This window comes from Dipodomys ordii, unplaced genomic scaffold (assembly GCF_000151885.1).
Source record: "Dipodomys ordii isolate 6190 unplaced genomic scaffold, Dord_2.0 Scaffold130, whole genome shotgun sequence".
NCBI lineage: Eukaryota > Metazoa > Chordata > Mammalia > Rodentia > Heteromyidae > Dipodomys > Dipodomys ordii.
In genome coordinates, this window is record NW_012267346.1 from 5823215 (window position 1) to 5840023 (window position 16809).

At 36.6% G+C, this 16809-nt stretch overlaps 1 protein-coding gene across 1 annotated transcript in view; it reads left to right on the forward strand.

The window, feature by feature from the left end:
- Window positions 1-16809, forward strand: part of Ranbp9 (RAN binding protein 9) — an 83460-nt gene that overhangs the window by 45453 nt on the left and 21198 nt on the right. The window contains exons 4-8 of the mRNA XM_013030421.1: window positions 1417-1469; window positions 4081-4248; window positions 7844-7866; window positions 14333-14517; window positions 16487-16599. Of these exons, the coding sequence (XP_012885875.1) occupies window positions 1417-1469; window positions 4081-4248; window positions 7844-7866; window positions 14333-14517; window positions 16487-16599 (542 nt within the window). The remainder of the gene's footprint in view (window positions 1-1416; window positions 1470-4080; window positions 4249-7843; window positions 7867-14332; window positions 14518-16486; window positions 16600-16809) is intronic.

A 16809-nucleotide genomic window follows, 5' to 3' on the forward strand; every position in this document is an offset into this window, starting at 1 on the left:
GGCTAGTTTAATTTCTTCCTTCCCTATGTGAATTCCTTTAATGTCCTTTTCTTGCCTATTGCTCTGGCTAAGGATTCCAGAACTATATTGAAGAGGAACGGAGATAGTGGGCATCCTTGCCTTGTTCCTGATTTTAGGTGAATTGGTTGTAGTTTTACCCTGTTTAATATAGTATTGGCTATTGGTCTGTCATATATGGCTTTTATTGTTTTAATGAATGTTCCTTCTATTCCTATTTTCTCCAGAGCTTTTAACATGAATGGGTGTTGTAGTTTATCAAAAGCCTTTTCTGCATCCATGGAGATAATCATGTGGTTCTTGATCTTGGTTCTGTTGATCTGATTCTTTCATTTAATTTTAAGTTTAGTGCTTTATATGCTTTTGAAAGTGTTCATTAACTTTAATCATTAACTACCTTATGTATTTATCTTTTTGGAGATTATTTTGTTGTAATTTTATAAATTAGTAAGTAATAGATGAAATCCCAGGTTTGATTCCTCAGTACCACATAAACAAAAAAAAAGTGGAAGTGGCCCTGTCGCTCAAGTGGTAAGAGTGCTAGCCTTGAGTAAAAGAAGCCCAGGTCCTGAGTTCAAGCCCCAGGACTGGCAAAAATAAATAAATTAGTAATTAAGAGTCCTTTGTTTAGGTAGACTTTATTTACCCAGCTTTTAGAAAATCTAAGGTCTACATTTTTCAGTATAATTTTGTTACCTATTTCAGATGTTTTTGTATACATTTTGTATATTTCAGTATGAATTTGCATCTCCCATTTGAGTGGACTAAATTTTCACTGTGTCCTTTTGGAAATATTTTTGTCTTATTTAACATTTATTTCCCTCACAAGTTTACTGATAGTTGTTTTGAGAAGTTGTATCCTAAATAATTATTTGTAGAGAAGGTAGACTTGTATAGAGTAAAATTATAGTATTTAAAAACAGTAAAATAGTTGGGTGCCAGTGGCTCATCATGCCTGTAAGACTAGCTACTCAGGAGGCTGAGATCTGAGGATCGTGGTTCAAAGCCAGTCACCACCAGTTAAGAAAACCAAAGTGGTGCTGTGGTTAAAGTGGTAGAGCTCTTGCCTTGAGCTGAAGAGCTGAGGGACAGTGCCCAGGCCCAGAGTTCAAGCCCCATGACACACACACACACACACACACACACACACACACGTAAAATATCTATAAGTTACTAAGACTTTGGGTGTATTTATGAGTGACTACTAAAGGAGTTTACTGAGAGTCTGTGCAAAAAGTATTTAATAATGCCAGTAGTAGCTATGTAATAAATTGTAATAGCATTTCTTGCAGTTGCACAGGAGTTTCATCTTGGTTCTGATAATGTTTGAGAATGTTTAGTAATTTTCATGTACATGACTATAACAATCTGCATTTCTCTTTTTTCCCCCCTTAACAGTTACATGGGAATTGGTCTTTCTGCTCAAGGTGTGAACATGAATAGACTACCAGGTACACTTACAATTGTTAACTGTTGTAGTCTGATGACTAGCTCTGTTTGATTAAAATTTTCAGGTAATCAAAATATAGGTACTAAGTTTTAACATTTTTAATCACCTATATTAGGAATTCTAAGTAGAAATATGGAGGGTTTTTCTTCCGTAGGAAAACATTTTATTTCATTTTGAATAACTTGGTTCCCCAGTTTTCCAAATGTATGGACAAAGATTCCCTGAACAAAACAAGAATATTTTCCAATTTAATATAATGCTCTTTAGCAAAACTTAACATGGTATATATACTTTTTTTTAACATTTCTTTTGTGTTTTGGCATTTAAATATCTACAATTTAAACATATACTCACATCAGCTACTTTAAATGTTTTTTTTTTTTACAAGTATGTGTGGGAGGAATGTGTGTTTGCAGGTATTGGGGTTTGAACTCAGAGCTTTGAGCTCTTACTCAATTTTTTTGTTCACACTAGTGCTTTACCAGTTGAGCCACTTCTTCAGTCCAACACTTTGCTGAATAATTGGAGATAGACTCTCAACTACTTTTCTCTCTGAGCTGGTTTCAAACTTCCTCCAGGTCTCAAACACCTGAGTAGCTAGGAATATAGGCATGAGCTGATACTACTAATGCTTGGCAGCTACTTGAAGTATTTTAATGTGACTGGTTTACTACCCATTCCATTCCTTTTTCATGAGAAGTAGTAGACTAATACTGCCATTATTAAAAGTGAGTCTAAGGAAGGTAGGATTTGGAATGCCAGAACTATTTCTTAATACTATTTCTCAGTGTTAAAAGTTGGTGGAGAACTTTTGGAAAATGACCAATTTAAAACAATATGAAGGGGGCAGGGGAGGTGGCTTAGTGGTTGAATACTTGCCTATCATGCATGAAGCCCTAGGTTTGATTCCTCAGTACCACATAAACAGAAATGCCAGAAGTGGTGCTGTGGTTCAAGTGGTAGAGTGCTAGTCTTGAGCAAAAAAAGTTCAGGGACAGGGCTGGGAAGGTGGCTCAGTGATATAGCACTTGCTTTGCATGCCTGAGGCCCTGGGTTCGAAAAAGCCGGAAGTGGTGCTGTGGCTCAAGTGGTAGAGTGCTAGCCTTGAGCTGAAGAGCTGAGGGACAGCGCCCAGGCCCAGAGTTCAGGCCCCACGACCAGACCCCCCCCCCCCCCCGCCCCTGCAAAAAAAAAAAAAAAGGTCAGGGACAGTGCCCAGGCCCTGAGTTCAGGCCCCAGGATTGGCAAAAAACAAACAAGAAACATAAGGTGCCTTGAAATAAGAAACAGGCAGGCAGTGGTGGCTCACCCTATAAACCTAGCTAGGAGTTGGCAATTAGGAGCATCATAGTTCAAAGCCAGCCAAGGCAAAAAGTTTGCAAGATTCCATCTGGGGGTCTAGTGGCTTTCATCTGTCATCCTAGCTGTGGTAGCAAGTGTAAATTTGTGAGTCATGGCATTCTGGCTTGGCCATAAAGCGAGACTGAACAGAATGAGCTAGAGATACGGTTCAAGAGCACCTGCTTACTAAGTAGAAAGCCCTGGAGTTCAAACCCCAGTATTCTAAAAAAATAAATAAAATTAATTAAATACCAGAGAAACAGGGAAACCAGGACTGCGGGGGGGGGGGGGGGGAGGGGGGGGCGGCTCCAGTATAAGAGCTCTTGTCTAGCTAACCAATGTAAGTCTCGATTCAATTTAAAAAATGAAGAGAGAAGTACACCAAAGTAGTATAACGGTGTTATCTAACAGTAAACAGATGTGTTGAATTGATACAAAATTTCCTTGTGTCTTTTTTCTTAAAATTATACTTGAGAGCTAGGATTTTATTTAAAAATTTCCTTTAGAAGTAAATTGAAGCCCGGCGCCGGTGGCTCATGCCTGTAATCCTAGCTACTCAGGAGGCTGAGATCTGAGGATTATGGTTCAAAGCCAGCCGGGGCAGGAAAGTCTGTGAGACTCTTATCTCCAATAAACCACTAGAAAACCGGAAGTGGCACTGTGGCTCAAGTGGTAGAGCGCTTGCCTTGAGCTGAAGAGCCCAGGGACAGCACCCAAGCCCAGAATTCAAGCCCCACGACCGGAAAAAAAAAAGATTAGGAGTAAATTGATAAGATATGTGTTGATAATTTTTTAATAGTGGTATAGAATGTCTGTAGTTCGGTATTGTGGTAAGATCATACATTGTCTGACTTGTATTTGGATCACTGGCTTGAAAAGCTTGCAGTAATTGAATAAGATAAAATCTTTTATTCTGTGGTGTGTTTGTAGATAGAGATTCAAATTAGAGCAAAATTCATTTGGTGTATTAGCATAAGAAACATGCATGGAAAACATCCTGCTGTGGGTATTGCCTATATGTTTACAATTTTTGGTAGAATTCCTTTCTGTTTAATACTTTAGTCTTTTGTTTGGTTAATTTATTTTTCTGAAGTTGTAAATGGTATTTTAATATAAAGTAATTATGTAGTGTAAATGTACATTTGGAAATTTTCTGTTCATATTATATTATATCTTGGACTATTCTGGCTTATCTTACATAAGTTAGCAAATAAATGTATTACTGAGGAGCCTTACTTTACAATGTAAATACACTGGACCTTTCTCTTCAGGTTGGGATAAACATTCATATGGTTACCATGGGGATGATGGACATTCATTTTGTTCTTCTGGAACCGGACAACCTTATGGACCAACTTTTACAACTGGCGATGTCATTGGCTGTTGTGTTAACCTTATCAACAACACCTGCTTTTACACCAAGAATGGACATAGTTTAGGTACTGAGAACGATGTATGCAAAATAACTTTTGCCATGGTAGTCATGTTTATTATGTGATTCTCCTTTGTATTTATCTCTAGAGATTGTTTCTTTAAGAAATAAGACTTACATTCTGTGAAGGCAGCTTTATATAAATATGTATAAGATTGATGATAGAAATAATCCCTGAGATATTTATTCTGGCAATAGGAATGCAAAGTACTTCGCTTCAATAAAATTTTGCTGGATTATAACATTGTATAATATGATCTAGTTCTCTAGGTAAAGGTATTATGGTGATCAGAAACATGTGGAGAGAAGTGTCCAAGCACAGAAAATTAAAGGTATTGACCTAGAAAGACTGCTTAGCCTGGTGTCTAGAGAATAGTGGATAGTTCAGTGTCAGGGAGCAAACTTAAAGAAATAAAACTAAGAAGAAATGATAGTGCTTCTCTAAAGCTATAGCTAAAACTGCCTATTGTCTAAGATTCCTTGGAACATAGTCACAATCGTGTTTGTGACTACTTTCCTGTATAGAGTTGATAGTGGTAACAAAGACTGTGTTCTGGAAAGCAGGCGCTTTACAGGAAAAGTTTGCATGTCTCTGGTCTGGATAGTAGCATCTAGAAGATACACTGCTACTAAGGGTTTATTCAGTTATGTTTCTCAAATGGGGCAATTTTACCCAAAACATTTCAGTTTCTGTCTCATATAGGGCTTTAAAAATGTATATATTTGATTGCCACATAAAAAGGGAGAAACATTTCAGTGTATAGGTAGGCTTAGTTTGCATTTTTAACTTCATTGACTATCATTTCATCACATTTCAGAAACCTTGACAAACCAGGAAATTACAAATAGAGAACCTGCCACAGCTTAATCCTTTTATTTCTCAGATCTGAATTATTGTCTGATAAGAGCAATCTTTTTTCATTTGAGGGAGTTGGGTGGGTATCCTGCCTCTTTGCTTCATATAATAGCACATCAGCATGCACAGAACAACATAAATTGGGCTTTAACTATTATTTGTGTTTATTTATAAAACCATTTTATTATTAACTGTTTTATTTTTTCTTTGTTATCTTCAAGGAGTTGTACAAGGGATTTAAATTTAGTATGTCTGTTACTATGTACAATGCATCTTGATCAGTATTCTTCCATCATTCTCCCCCCTTTCTATCCTTTACATCTCACATATTCAGAAAATGTGTGTGTGTGTGCTAAAGGGGCATCTTTTTATGGTTTGAATCATAGATTGTGAAAGCTGAGTCTGGTAACTTCCATGAGACTAACCTGGAATTTATTAAGTTTTTGATAAAGTGAAAACTTCAGTAATAACTGATGAGAATTTTTGCTAAAACAGTATAAATTTAGAATATTCTATTGTAGAATTCTAAAACATCTAAATTTAGAATATATCTTTGAGAAAAGTAATTAGGCTATATTACAAAAAGATAAAAATAGTATATAGTCATTTTGTTAAAATACTGTTTTCTATATTTAGTTTTCTGAAAATTTTCAGAATGAAGTTTGCTCACAGTTTGGTTTATGGTTACTTTGCCTATTTATTTTTGCCAGTCCTGGGGTTTGAATTCAGGGCTTAGGTGCTGTCCTTGAGCCTCCTTGTGCTCAAGGCTGTCACTCTACTACTTGAGCCACAGTGCCACTTCTGGCCTTTTTGTGAGTAATTTATTGGAGATGAAAGTCTCACAGACTTTCCTGCCTGGGTTTTCTTTAAACCCTGTTCCTCCATCTCAGCTTCCTGAGTAGCTAGGATTACAGGTGTGAGCAGTTGGTGCTCAGCCCTTATGGTTACTTTAAATGAAACTAAATGTAACAGAATTCTTCATGCATCTAGACAAGCACTCTATCACTAAGCCACCTTCCCAGCCCCCACTAGTTTGAAATGATTAAATTCTAGAGTTACAAGAGTGATGAAGATTAGAAAAATAATTTTAGTTTTGCTTTCTTTTGACAAATTAAATTGAATTTACTAGTTTGTAAAAGTGAAAGGCTTTACTAAACTTGAAAACATTACTTTTATATTTAAACACATATACAAGTTGAGTATATAGATGTGCAGAATTACCGTAAGGATAGAATCCAAGCGTAAACACAAAATTGTTCATAGTTCATGTATACCTCTACTCAGAACCTAAAGTAATTGATACTATGTTTTAGTATACCTTTGTTTTGAGTGGGATCCTAACATGGATCAGATGGGAGTCTTAACATTTGTGGCCTCAAGCTGGTGTTCCAAGAGTTTTTGCTTTCAGATATTCAGATGAGGGGTGTTGTTTAACTGCTTAAAATTTATATTTAGTATCTTTTAACTTTGTTGTTTAGTAAGTAGAGTCAGGAGTTTATGTTCAAGCTGTCTTCAAGGCTGAAGGTGCTGGTGCTTGTGCTGGGTGGTTTTTTAATGTAAAGACTGGAAGAATTGAATGGTTCACTGTGTGTCCTCATCACTCTCATAACTCTAGAATTTAATCATTTAAAACTAGTGGAGGCTGGGAAGGTGGCTTAGTGGTAGAGAGCTTGTCTAGCATTCATGAAGCCCTGAGTTTTATTCCTCAGTACAACATAAACGGGGGGGGGGGCCAGAAGTGGAGCTGTGGCTCAAGTAGTAAAGTGCTAGCCTTCAGCACAAGAGAAGCTCAGGGACAAAGCTCAAGCCCTGAGTTCAAGCCCTAGGACCAGAAAAAAAAAAGAAGTTAGCGACTCATTTCAGAAAGGTACTTGTTTATTATTCTCAGTTAAGTGATATATTTGGATACTTAAAGGGACATTATTGAACCATCACTTTGGGTGCCAGTAGACTTACTCCAATAGTATTGCTCTAGTTCTGTTGGAACAGGTTTTTGTTCAAATGACTAGGATGTTCCAGATCAATTCTCTCTCTCTCTCTCTCTCTTTTTTTTTTTTTAGTCGGTCGTGGGGCTTAAACTCTGGGCTTGGACTCTGTCCCTGTGCTCGTCAGCTCAAGGCAAGCGCCCTACCCCTTGAGCCACAGCGCCACTTCCCAGAGAAATTCTCAATGGGAAAATCTTTATCTTTTGTAGGAGGATTTGATTTTTTTCTGCAGTAGTCAATAATTATTTTAAAATATCTAAGAAATAATTTTTTTTAAGGAACAAGTACTATACCTGTCCTTATTTATCTTTTAAAACAAAATGTCTCTTCTTTTCCTTCCACCTACAGTTACTTTAAAGCTAGTTTAGGTAAGTTGACAAATGTGGGTAATAATAGCACAGTTTGAGGATAAGAAAACCATGCAACGATTTTGCAACCAGTTTTCTTATGTGTTCCTCTTGTAGCTTTTAAGATAAATCTAAAACCATTAAAAAAAAAATCCTGGAGGTGATGATAGCCTCTCAAAAATAAAATGTGTATGTGACCTACAAAGCTGCTATCTTCAGTGGGACAGCATTCACCCAGATAGCCATTAGTGTTACTGAGAAAAATCAGTTCTGGTTTGTTTTTTTAAATATTTAAGCTTCAATTTTTGATTCTTCTGATATTTTTATCCTTTCTGTTTAGTTACATATATTCAGCTTGTCACTATTATTTGCTTTTGAAAAACAGCTTCTAATGCCATTCTGTTTCCTTTTTAGGTATTGCTTTCACCGACTTACCGGTAAGACATCACTTTTTAAAGCAGTTTTTTTTTTTTTCCTTTTTTGATTAAGAGAACTGTATAAAGAAAGTAGAACTGGAGAGTGCTGTAATGCTAGATACTTGGGAGACTGAGATTAGAGGATTGTAGTTGAGTTTAGCCTAGGCAAAACATTTGCAAAAACCTCATCTCAAACAATTAACAAAATAAAACAAAACTGGGTGCAGTGGTGCAGAAGCAGATAGTTAAGAGGATTCGGGTCCATGTCAGTCCAGGCAAAAATTGAGATCCTATTAGAATAACCTGAGCAAGCCTGGCACTGGTGGCTCATACTTGTTATCCTATCTACTCAAAAGGCAGAAATCACCTAAGGATCCTGGTTTAAAGTCAGCCAGGGCAAAGAGATCTATGAGACTCTTACTTATCTCCATTAGCCATCTAAGCCAGATGTAGAGCTGTGGCTCAAATAGTAGAGTACTAGTCTTGAGCAAAAAAAGATCAGTGATAGTGCCTAGGCCCTGCATTTAAGACCCAGAATTGACCAAAAAAAAACAAGCAAAAAGGGATGAGATGTGTTTCACCTATATACTGCCCACTCCTTGAAAAAAAAAGAAAAGAAAAAGTAGATCTGGGCTATTTAAAACACAGTTGTATTCGTATTGTTTATGTGCCACATGCCATATGTAGAATAAAGATCTTTATTACTTGGTGTGGACCTTAAGAATTAAGAAGTTTAGCTTCAGATTGCACTGTATCCTGCTACACAAAGTAAATCAGAATTATCTAAAACAATGATTTTGTTTTAGAGATTGAACTCCAGACCTTGCATTTTTGTGACTGCTATACCCTGACCCCTAAAATAATTTTTATTTTCACTGTGCATTCAAAATATGTTTCTTTGGCAAATGACTTTGTAACAATTCTTGTTTGTCTAGTATGTATTTAGGCCTGCCAAGTGTCAGGTTTTGTGCTTAGATTTATCATTTGAAAGACCAGGTAGTAAAGATTTCTGTTCTTTTGTAGTTTACAGTATCCCAGCTAGGAACATGAAGAGTAGTACAAGAAAAAACCAAAAACAGTAAATTATAATGTATTTTAAAAGATTTTAAGTATTTATGAAAGAAGGAACAAATATGGCATGGAAGTCCCAAAAGCAGGACACTGTTGGTAAGCTGCTCATTTTCATTCAGAGCACAACTTGAGTTGCTGGATGCAGGTAGGGAGTTGGGAGTTAGCTAAGTAAGTAGATGTGTAGAGCATGAGTGTTCCAAGAGATGGGAAGTTAGAGGTGTTGGAGCACAGCGTGCCTGCTTTATTTGAAGAAAAGTGAAAGTGTGGTGACTGTTACCAGAGCAAGAGTGTCGTGACTCTCATTATAGAGGTTTGATTTTAGATAACCTTATTTACCAAACCACTGTTAGTTGCAGTGTACATGATACTCACATTAAGGGGAAAAAATAAGCCATGACACTATCTTTAATCATTTATAGAGTTTTATACTTATTGAATGGTCTCTGGTTATTTAAACAGAGGTCTTAAATGAGTATCTTTTCTTGAAATACAGTGTAAATTAAGGTATTCCCTAAAATCAATTATATTTAGAGTCTAGCCTGTTACACTACTTGTTTCAAGTTGGTATTTGTGGTTTTTCTGAGTGATAGTATCTTCTATGACACCAAGAATACTTTAGACTTCTCTATTATGTCTTTGTAATTCTCTTCTAAGCAGCTGGCTACATTGTGCATATTGATGCTGTCATTTTCTTACCATTACTAGATATTAATCAAATGTTTGCTTTTTAATTTTTTTTTAAATCAAGATTCTGATATGCCTCTCAGTTTTTCTTAAGAGGCTTGTAGACAAAAGATCAGAGGTTGCAGTTGCAGTTATACTGCTGTTCCATTAGAAAAGAGCAAAGTACCAAAGTCTTAGCGAGTTAGTTCTGCACAGCTACCTGAACCATATGATATAAGTGCCATTGATTATATAATGCATTTCAGTTTCTAAGATGTTTTCTGAGATGTTTCTGAGAGTAGACAACACATTTATATACTGGTACTCCTTAAGAAAATCAAAATTATATTGGAAAATAACTTAGAAAGTTTAGAGTACATAGATCAGAAGTGTTCACCAAGACATTATTTAATAAGCTCTAAGCAATGATGGAACAAATAATCATCATCTTTTGGAAGAAAACGTAAGTTCCTAGCTGACAGTCTTCTTTTGAGTAGAGCATTTGTGATGAGGGTAGCAGACTAATAAGTGTAGAAGCTCGAAGGTAAATTGGTAGGTATATTGTACTATCAAACAGATTTTGATTAAAAAAAATTGAGTTGGCTGCAGGACTTCAGCCCCCCCCTCCTCTCTCCTTCTTTCTCTCTCTCTTTTTCTTGGTACTAACCATGGCTAACTGACTTGTCAGAATGAGCCATGTTACTGTTATTATGCATTGCCCTTTTGGTAGATAGAGCAATGATCATTTGGGAAAGGTCTGGTTGTAAACATGTCTGTTTCTGCTCCAGCTTCTAGTTATTTTCTGGCCCACCTTTGAATCATCTGTTGTTTTTCTTGTCTATGATGATCCATGGTGATTTGCAAGTTTGTTCTTATGATGGCTCAAGTGGTTATAGAGGTGGTTATAGATTTCCTTTTATAGTATTTCTAGTTTTTCATTTATATGACTATAATATCTTCTGGGACTTCCACATGCTACATCTTTTTCCCTCAAAGGAGTCACCAAGGAAGTATCTGTGTGTTCTGTACTGGAGACTTCGCATAAGCATTGAATCCTGGGCAGGTATAGTTGCAGGAAAGCCAGTTTACTTAGATTGTATTGCACCATTCAGGTGCAATTCATAGTGTGTTTTTACAGCTCTAAAATCCTTATTTTAAAAATAGATTTTTTCCCCTCCCAACTCACCTCACTGGTTTGAGAAATACTTTATTAAGCCAATTCCATTTGGGATCCATTAATATATTCCTTCTGTTACAGTAATATTCACATTTAAATTATGCTATTCCACTCTGGAAATAATTCATAAATGAATTACTCGCTTTCATTTTCTTTAGAAGATATATTTTAAATATAACAAAATTATATTGCTAATTATGAATTCTTATATCACTTTTTGAACAGTGTCTAGATTGGAGATATTTTTAGTGCAGAAATGTTTTCTTGTTCTTTTCATTAAGATTTAAACTAATAGGCAAGAACAATGATCTCTAGTTTATGGGAAAACCATTATTTCCTATATTTCTATAATCTAGATACATGCTATCACATGAAACCTCATGTTGTGTAATTCATTTATGCAAAATGGTTAGAATATGAAAAATCTGTCAGACCATGATCTCAGCTGCACAGGAGGGATGAGTAGTAGAATCTGAGTCATCCCCATCTTATCTGAAAAATAAAGCAAAAAGGGCCGAGGCCCTGGGTGAGTCTTAAGTGACAGAATGCCTACCTGCAAGCACAGAGGCCTGAGTTCAAATCCCAGCATCAACAGAAAATAAAACAACAAAAGCTTCTTGTTTTTCATTTACATTCTAAAAAAATGGGGCGAAATATCTTTCCCTGTGTTTGTGTCATCTTTCCTTTTTTGTGCAAGTTGTCTACATTTCCATGGGAGTTTTAAGGTGTGTGTGCACTACAGATTGACCCAGGAACCTTGCTCATGGTGCACTAGGCAGGTGCTCTACCATAATCTATCTCACAACTGGTTGAACTAGTAATTTTTGTCTTCTGTGTTGACTGAATAGAACTTTCTATTGATTTCTTTATTGTCTTTGTCCTTCCATACTTAAAATAACTATCTTGTAATTTTGCAGTGAGTTTTTTTTTGGGGGGGGGGTCCGGTCATGGGGCCTGAACTCTGGGCCTGGGAACTGTCACTCAGCTCTTCAGCTCAAAGCTAGCGCTCTACCACTTGAGCCACAATGCCACTTCCGGCTTTTTTTTTCTTTTTGCCTATGTGGTGCTGAGGAATCGAACCCAGGGCCTCATGCATGCAAGGCAAGTGCTCTACCACTGAGCCACCTGCCCAGCCCTTGCAGTGAGTTTTAATGGAAACTGTGGGTCTCAGTTTTTACCTTAGTGAAATGGAGAGATTGTACTAAAAGCAACTTAAGTATTTTATCTGCTTTGTCATAAAATTCTTTGACCTTATTTCTGCTGATTACTGATAATCAGTCTGTTTTCATACATTGCTTTACCTTTTATTTCCAAAATCCACTGGAGCTTCTCATTTTTTATATTTTGACAGTATTTGTTTTGTGTTTTGCTTTTGTCAGTAGTAGGAAGGCAAGTGCTCTACCATTGAGCCACACGTCTAGCTATGGTTTGTGTTGCTATTTTCTTTTTTCTTTTTTTTTCGGTTGTGGGGCTTGAACTCTGGGCCTGGGCAATGTCCCTCAGCTCTTCAGCTCAAGGCAAGCGCTCTACCACTTGAGCTACAGCGCCACTTCCGGTTTTCTGGTGGTTTATTGGAGATAGGAGTCTCACGGTCTCTCCTGCCCGGGCTGGCTTTGAACCACGATCCTCAGATCTCAGCCTCCTGAGTAGCTAGGATTACAGGCGTGAGCCACCAGCGCCCGGCATTGTGTTGCTATTTTCTAAGTAGAGTCTCCTTTTATGTTCTGGCTAGCCTGGGCTATGAACCTACTACTTGTGCTTTTCAGTGTTGGAGATGACAGATGTGCCACAGTGTGCAGCTATTGGTTGGGGTCGTTAGAGCTTCGATTTTGCCCAGGTTGGCCTTAACCCTTGATCCTGATCCCTCCTCCTAAATAGCTAGGATGTAGTAGCTAGGATTAACCCACTGCTCAGTTATTTATTTTATTTCTAGTTTGATTTATTTCTCATTTGTGTTGTTTAACAGTTGTTTTTAGATATATCCTCTTTTCTGCTGTGAAATCTAATATCTCATTCAGGTACAAGTTATCCTCTTTTAATCTTTATACCTTGTTAAAGCAAAGAAATAAGCTGCAAATACAAAGACTGAAGATATGGTAGGACTTGGGGTTTTAGGAACAAAAATTGAGCTTGCATCTGAAAACAGATTTTTCTTCTAATTCTGTCTCTGCCAGTTAGAATAACCATGGGCAAGTTATTTAATCCCTTATTCTCAAAATTTCTTTCTCTTTGTATATTAATAATAGTACCTCACAAGATTATTGATTATAAATAATTAGATCTTGGCATTTAGTAAACAGTAATACTTACCTTTTAGACTTAACATTTAATTAGCGATAGAGCCACAAGGATTCTTTGGATATTGATTGTTTAGCTTTGAGGTCTTGGAGTATATATTAAGCATTTCTAAGTTTGAATGTTCAATTGTATTGTTTTTCCTTTGAAGTGCATACACTCCCCCCACCCCCAACTTTGGTGTGGGTGTGGGTGGTACTGGGGTTGCACTCAGTGTTGCTAAGCAGGCACTACTTGAGCTAATCCCCAGATTAGATAGAGTTTTTGTTTTTATTGGGAGGATCCCCACTATGGCACTGGCATTGTGTCCTGTATGTAGTTCCTATCTCCTTCATATAAACAGCTCTCCCAAATATACAGGTAAATGAAAGTAGTATATTTAAATTAGTACCTGCTTGTGGAAAGGAATCTACTTTTATGAGAGGAGAACTAACTTTAAGTGTGCACTGTGTTTTATATAAAAGCTGAGCCTGTCAGGCTCTAGTGACTCACGATTACAATCCTTGAGATCAGAGGATCACAGTCTGAAGCTAGCCTGTACAGAAAAGTCTGTGAGAGGTAAGAATCTGACTCTTACCCCTAATTAACCACCAAAATTTGGAGATAGAGATGTGGCTCAAGAAGTAGCATGCCAGCCTTGAATAAAAAGCTAAGCAATGACACCCTAGGAAGCTCTATTGACACACATACACATAAAGCTGAGCTAAATCCAAATTAAGTATTTATTTTTGGATCTCTGTAACTACTGTATATGTATATTCTTAAGGGGAAGAATTACATTTTTACATATTAGAAATATGTCATGTGGATATAAATGTCACCATAGTTATAATATAAGGTAGTCTGTGAGAAAGTGAAATAGCTTCATTGAAAATTTATTTTATGGGCTGGGAAGGTGGCTCAGTGGTAGAGCACTTGCCTTGCATGCCTTGAGGCCCTGGGTTCGATTGCTCAGCACCACATAAGCAAAAAGAAAAAAGCCGAAAAGTGGCGCTGTGGCTCAAGTGGTAGAGCGCTAGCCTTGAGCTGAAGAGCTGAGGGACAGTGCCCAGGCCCAGAGTTCAGGCCCCAAGACCAGACCCAAAAAAATAGAGAAAAAAATTTATTTTATCAAACATGTACTTCATATCATTTGTTTTCTTCTATCAATATTTTGGTTGAGGGTTTTAAATGATCATGAAATAAATTTATAGTTCTGTTCTTTCGAAGATAGTAGTAAGAGGATAAAGAAGTCTTTCTTATAAAATGGTTAGATGTTCAATGCAATATGTTGTCTTACAGCCAAATTTGTATCCTACTGTGGGGCTTCAGACACCTGGAGAAGTGGTTGATGCCAATTTTGGGCAACATCCCTTTGTATTTGATATAGAAGACTACATGCGTGAATGGAGAACCAAAATACAGGCACAGATAGACCGCTTTCCTATTGGAGACCGGGAAGGAGAATGGCAGACCATGATACAAAAGTAAGAGTGGAGAACTTCAGACATAACTCTCACACATTGAGTTTTTTTAATAAAACATGTTTCTGTCTTAATTTGATGAAGGAAAAAAAGGTACACTTGGTCACATAGGCTAGGGTAGTTCATTTTTTGCCCTTCCATAGTGATTTTGATAGGTTTTATATTTTATAATTCAGGATCTCTGCTTTTGGGGACTATGCTTGGCTGTGTTCAGCAGCAGTTCAGACGGAGGAAAAGAACTATTGTTTGATTCCTACTCTTACCATCCACATGTACTAGAGTATATACATGATGTATACATTTTTTATTTCATAATTCCATTAAATTTTTCTATTTGGTTTACTCTAACAATACTAATTATTTTCAGGTTATTGGAATACCTTTTTTGTGAAATATTTATATTATTCTAAATAGAAATATCTAACTATGATTTAATAATCTCCATGTGCTAGAATGGATTGCAGCATTTTATTAATGGTCTAAAAGTGATTTCCACAGAAACAGGATAGTGATAGAAGAAATACTGTAGTCTTATTTCTATAACCAGCAACTTACCTTCTTCCTTTTTTTTAAATTGCTACTATGAATGCTCAGGAGGCCCATTCTAAAAGGTTTCCTTTGTTTTAATTCGAACAATAGAAATGAAAGCTGCGAGGACCACACCTATAATCCTAACTACTCCAGAGGCTTAGATCTGAGGATCATGATTTGAAGGGCAGGAAAGCCTGGAGAGTATTTTCTCCGATAAACTACTAAAAAAGCCAAGTGGAAGAGCATTAGCCTTGAACAAAAGAAGGTCTGGGACACTATCTAGAGCCTGAATTCAAGCCCCAGGACCTGCACAGAATAAAGGAAAACGATGAAAACATTTTTCTTAGAAAGCAGTGTCATTGCCTTCTTTCCCCTAGTTGTCCCTTTAGTGAGTTGGCTCACAGCATTATCTAAGTGGCTCTAGTAGTATCAGGCAGAGGCAGAATTTAACAGTGAAATATTTGGACATCATGAATTTGTGAGGGCAATGTTGTTAGATTACTAGTTTTTCTAAATGTGTTTAGTGGATAGATGTAAGTACATGGTTTAAACACTTGAAAATGTCTTTAAAAATATACTTGTTCACTGGGCACCAGTGGCTCACACTTGTAATCCTAGCTATTCGGGAGGCTAAAATCTTATCTGAGGATCAAAGTGAACTCAGCTCAGACAGGAAAATGTGTAGATAAGATATATCTTCAGCAAACTACCAAAAAGCCACAAGTGGAGCTGTCTGTGGCAAAAGTGGTAGAGTGCTTTCCTGAAGAAATTCAGAGACAGCACTCAGACACTGAGTTCAAGCCCTAGGACCAGCAAAAACAAATAAATACATATACTTGTTCTCTTAGAAGATTGTAAGTCATGACTAATTAGTTTCCTGATTAAAACAATAGCAATTGATTTGGATTGGAAGACTGATCCCTCTCTGATAGGACAGTTCTCTCTCTGAGTTTACTATTTTCTTTTCACACCTTTGATGCCATTTAACAAGAAGGCAAGGAAAGTGATTGAACTCTGGAACAATGAGAGTTGATCAGTTATTTAAAAAATGTTTTATCTTACACAATGCCAACATATTACTTGCATTTCATGTAATTAAAGTGAAATATGGGTTATGGTTACCAGGATTGAATAATGGGAAAATTAATAGGAAGGGGCCTGTGTGTGAGATAATAGGAGAACCAAGAATAAAAGAAAGTGTTGTTTAATGCCCTTGATTTTACTGGAATATTTATTTAGAGTAGTGTGTATATTTGCAGTTAATATTTTGGAATATACATTACTAGAACAAAACATTTTTCAGCTTAAGAATTTAAGTTACTAAAGCCATAATTTTTTAAGAGAATAGATTTGTGATACAAAGAAGCCTTACTGACAAAAATTGTAGTGTCAAGCTTATGTTCTCTTGACTAAAACATGTGTTTCTTCTTTTAATTTTAAGAATGGTTTCATCGTATTTAGTTCACCATGGGTACTGTGCCACAGCAGAGGCCTTTGCCAGATCTACAGACCAGACTGTTTTAGAAGAATTAGCTTCTATCAAGAATAGACAAAGTAAGGACACGGTGTATGTGGCTAATGCTTGTTCTCAAATTATAGGTTTGGTTACTGTAACAATTCGAAATTTTATTTTCTTTAAATAATTTAAACATGTTTAGACTAGGATGTGGGTACTAATGGGAAAGGGGATGGATAAATAGGGAAGGAGGTCAAATACAATCAGAATAATCTGAGTACATATGTGAAAATGGAACAAGGAAACTA